The sequence below is a fragment of the Nematolebias whitei genome, chromosome 4 (genome assembly GCF_014905685.2).
Source record: "Nematolebias whitei isolate Nwh7 chromosome 4, NemWhi1, whole genome shotgun sequence".
Classification (NCBI taxonomy): Eukaryota; Metazoa; Chordata; class Actinopteri; order Cyprinodontiformes; family Rivulidae; genus Nematolebias; species Nematolebias whitei.
Window position 1 is genome coordinate 32,648,364 of NC_056501.1, and position 4,514 is coordinate 32,652,877.

General features: G+C 47.0%; 1 protein-coding gene across 2 annotated transcripts in view; it reads right to left on the reverse strand.

The window, feature by feature from the left end:
• The window catches only part of LOC119408556 (rho guanine nucleotide exchange factor 9), a 38,226-nt gene extending 35,546 nt beyond the window's left edge, over positions 1-2,680 (reverse strand). For both annotated transcript variants that reach the window (XM_037675400.1, XM_037675399.1), the window contains exon 1: positions 2,386-2,680. In XM_037675400.1, coding sequence (XP_037531328.1) covers positions 2,386-2,517 — 132 coding nt within the window. In that variant the 5' untranslated portion in view covers positions 2,518-2,680. The remainder of the gene's footprint in view (positions 1-2,385) is intronic.
• Positions 2,681-4,514: the final 1,834 nt, after the last annotated feature.

Here is a 4,514-nt window from a genome sequence, read left to right on the forward strand (position 1 = left end):
AAGCTCCACTCCATTCTTACCCCATTCACAACAGGCACAATCTCTCTATCCACCTAATCGACTGGAACACAGAAAAAGAACATACCAAAAGAGGAAGCAGGATTGAGCACTTACAGCCAATGTTCCTCCCTCCTTTGCCTCATCCCTTCCTCTCCCAAATGGGAGCAGCACTGCCCTCTCCTATACAGTACATTGCATTCCTCCTTTCCCTTCACATGTCTGAATAAATTAAAAGCATTACATAATCAATCTTCCCTAATCCTTTAGAGCACCCTCACACCTGGCTGGATCAAACAAATACAGTGATCACAGACTGATCGTCGTTACTTGTTTGTCCACCAGCTTGCACCGTTACACTGCAGCTACAACACCACAAACCTGAGGGCTCAGTCTGAGCAGTCCATGCTGTATTTGGGTCAATGCAAATCAATGCAGACAAATCTATTCCTATATAAAGATGCATGTGACATCTGTTTCATCTTTGAGCCCAGACGTGGAGCCTGACGAGTAAATATGATGATTCGTTTGCTTGTATCATCTTTGCAGCGCAACACATCAGCATTTGCTGCTCTGGCAGATCCACTGCATTCCAACATCCCACTTTCTCTATAGTCACAGCACAGCTGCACCAAAGCACCTATAGCATCTCCAAGCAAACACACACACGCGCACACCCCTTCAGCCAGCCTTACCATGTTTGTGGCATATAACTGATCAGAGAGTTTATTCATGGAGAAGTCCAAGTTCATACGATCATGGTAGTCGAATCCCTTTAGGAAGCTGCCGAGGTGTCGGTCCTCCGCTAAGCTCAGAATGAGAAACGTCAAGAAAATGGAAATGCTCGATCCCAGAAAGAGGTTCCTCTTTCCGACACACCGAGCGAGTCTCACGGTCTGTCCTCCCTGTGTCTGCCAGTCCTCTTATGTAATACACTTATACCCCAAGTCTGGGAGCCAATCAAAGATGCGCTGCTCGGAGCAGGCGAGAAACACATGCACCTCCTCACACATCACCGTGGTCTCACTCACACACATCTGCACATCGACACTTCTGGCTGCACGACATGCAGCAGAACTCTATTAGAAGGCACCTGCCCTGGAGGGATTGCAGATGTGTGAACACTTGGGGATGTGCGGAGGACTCGAGAGGTAAAAAAGAACCACAGAATACACCCACTCAAGACTTGCTCTCACACCTGACACGCTTGCACGTGCACACACACCTATCTGTAAGTAGGTTATCAGTGCTAGCTGCAACATCTGCAGCAGACCTTCAGACCGTGTGACACTATGGTCATGAATGCATGAATGTTTAAAGTCCTGCGGGGTCTCAGCTGTTTATGTCACAGCAATGACAACACCAGCCCACATGCCGTGGCATGTGACAGTAATATCTGTGTTCATGATATACCATACAGCATTTAGCACTTACACAAAACACAGAGCACTCAGCATTGAGAGTGAAGGAGCACACAGGACGTCTTAAAAAGAGCCAGTCTATTTCTATAAATAGGACTGTCGTGGATGGCCCTGGGACAGGCTTTTAGCATATCTATTTCTGACATCCATGCAACATTAATGACACCTGCCTCTGATCCTTTTACAGCACTTTGCCACTGAAGCTACAAGAAAAGTAAAACCTTTCTTATTCCCATCAGCAGCCGACAAGCCTTTTCACTTATGACTGGAATAAACAATAACGTATAATTACATATCTCATAATAATCACTACAAATGAGCGCCACTGTGCAAACTGCAGGGGTGGGAGTACTGGGGGCTGTGAAATGGGAGCTGAGTTTAGCAGAATCTAAAATGGGGGAAACCTGGAGAGATGGAGGCCCTCCTTTATTAGGCCGAGCCCTGCCTGTTGTCGATTACTGCTCAGCTGAGATCACAATGATCCTCCAGAGTCAACACGGAGCGGTGCGGGGCCTCTCACTCGCAAGGCTATTTGCTACAAATATCGCATTAACTTCTGTACAGAGATCACTGCACAGCTATTAGCTGCCATGTTGTGAATGTGACTACAGAGGATTCAGAACAGGAACAACAACAAGCCCTGGCGCAGGCATAGCTTCAAACCCTGATGCATTTTTATCTAAATAATACAGAATAATCCACATTGATTATAATTCACAATGTACAACATGGGGGTAGAAGGAGGTTGGCTTTGTTTTTTTTTTGGGAGGTGGGGGGGGGGGGGGGGGCCTTTGTGATAGGTGAGGGATATAGGGGTTTCCAATCACCACAGAAAAGGTAAGAGCATCACAGATCCGGATCAACTCCAAGCACCAAGACAACACTTGTGATCACAGATGGTGACAAGACAACGAAGGTTTTGGGGGGTGGGGGGGTGGACAGAAATACATGATTAGGTTGTACCAACGTCATTCATTGCAACGCGTATCCGTGATGGAGCGCCGGGCGTCCCCGCTCTGGACCAGCGCGCGCCGCTCTGCTCTCCTCTCCGGTGCGAGAGCGCGGCGCGCTGCGAACCGGGCCCCAAGCGCAGATCCATTAACGAGTACCGAGGAGGAACATCAGCAGCACGTTCACGAGCACCAGAACCGCGACCACCGTGAACACCGCGCAAGTCTGGACGTCCAAGGCCATCATCATCATCGTCGTCGTCATGGATGGCGCAGCGCTGCGGGCCGATGCTCAGGATCCGTGGCTTCGGCTCCTCCAGAACCCGCGTCTGACCGCAGCTTCAAAAAGCGCACCCACCCCCCACACACACCGCGCCCCTTCACCCCCTCAGAAGAGAAATCCAGCAAAACCGATGATGGGCAAGAAGGAACGAGGAGAAAAAAAAAACAACAAAAAAAAAAACCAAGATGTCGCTACGTTTCTTCACAATTCATAAAGTCACGGGAAGAGCGCATCATCCTCACCATCATCATCGTCATCAGTCTGCACCGCGAGTTCTCCCCCCGCTAGTGAACGCCTGCCGGTGTGTTCGCCTCTTCCCCACCTCGCAGAGCGACAGTCAGGCCAATGGACTGTCAGAGCCAACAAGAGGGAGGCTGAGCGCAGCTGCTGAGCAGCCTTCAGCTGAGAGACGAGCTGCTGCGCGCGGGAGAGGCGGTCCTCCTGCTGCTGGACCACCGGCTTCACACATCACCCACAGCGGCGGGAGGGGCACAGCCATCCCCCCTCTCTGACTTATCCCGACCACCGAGACCACAATCACAACCTTTACTCAGTTCCCACCCACCCCCAGCTCAAAATACAACTGGTGCTGCTGGGATGATTTTTGACTTATCACCAGCTCCATTCGAAGAGCAAAGTGAAATAATTGGATCCTCCAAGTCATCAGCATTTGATCACTTTATTTGGCAGGGTGTCAGCTTTTATTCAGACTTTATGTGGCAACACATAAGATACAAGGTAGTAAAATATATGTAGGAATATCTGTGACAATGGTGCAAAACACAAGCAGTACTAATACAAAGTCAATTTGAACAGCAGCTTTATATCAGTTAATACACCAGCATCAATTTCTTTCAGCTTTCTATTAGCTCCACACAGAGCCGGCCTGAGGATGTGTGGGGCCCTAAGCAGAATTTTATTTGGAAGCCCCCTTCCATTTAAGTCATTTGCCACCACAACACCACTAACATCTATTTGTGTTCATGTTTCATCATTTGTGCACAGACAACTGACACTTTAAGTTACCATAGTGTTTCCCTAAACAGCCATAATCAATCATGTCAATTCAGTTCATAAGTCCCATGTGTGTAGCGCTCCAATAAAGTTGTGGACCAGTCAGGGGGGCTTTAATATTGCATTTAAGGAACCTTGGAAAATGATCAGTTACTGTTTGAGCTGCAGAAATAATGCATTCAATTATGACAACATAAATCAAAAACAATGTAGATTTTCTTTTCTATGATGACAACTAATGTAGATTACCATATCTTATGGGAGTAGTCGAGTGTTTTGGGGGGCCCGCTGTTGGCCTGGGGGCTCTGAGAAGTTGTTTTTTTTTTGTCATTTGTAACAAACCTGCTCTGGCTACTCCTCCCCCAGCTTTGAAAAAACTCATTCAAATATACAGTAGTCCCTTGCTACTTCACGTTCGTTTTTCGTGGGCTCGCTCTATCGCGGTTTTTCAAAACAAGTTTGGACACAACACACTATTGGCTGATTGATGGATGAGCAAAACGATTGGCATGGAACTTTTTATTTAAAATAAATTATTCTAAATTATTTAGCACCTGCTGCACATTTGTGCAGCCCACACTGTAGTATAAACTTCCTGCTGCAGCTGATCAGCTGTTCACCTTGCAGAGAGGAGAAGTGGGCGTGGCCAAGAGCGCTTGTAGGTGGCAAAGAGCAGCCGAGGCAGAGAGCTGAAACCATGACATCTGTGCTCTTTTAGAGCATTTAGAGTTTAGAAACATTGTTTAGAATATTGCAAGAGAGTGGGAATGGTTTAAAATGCCTTTAAAAAAAAAATATATATATATATATTTATATATGTATATATATATACTGTATATGTATATATGT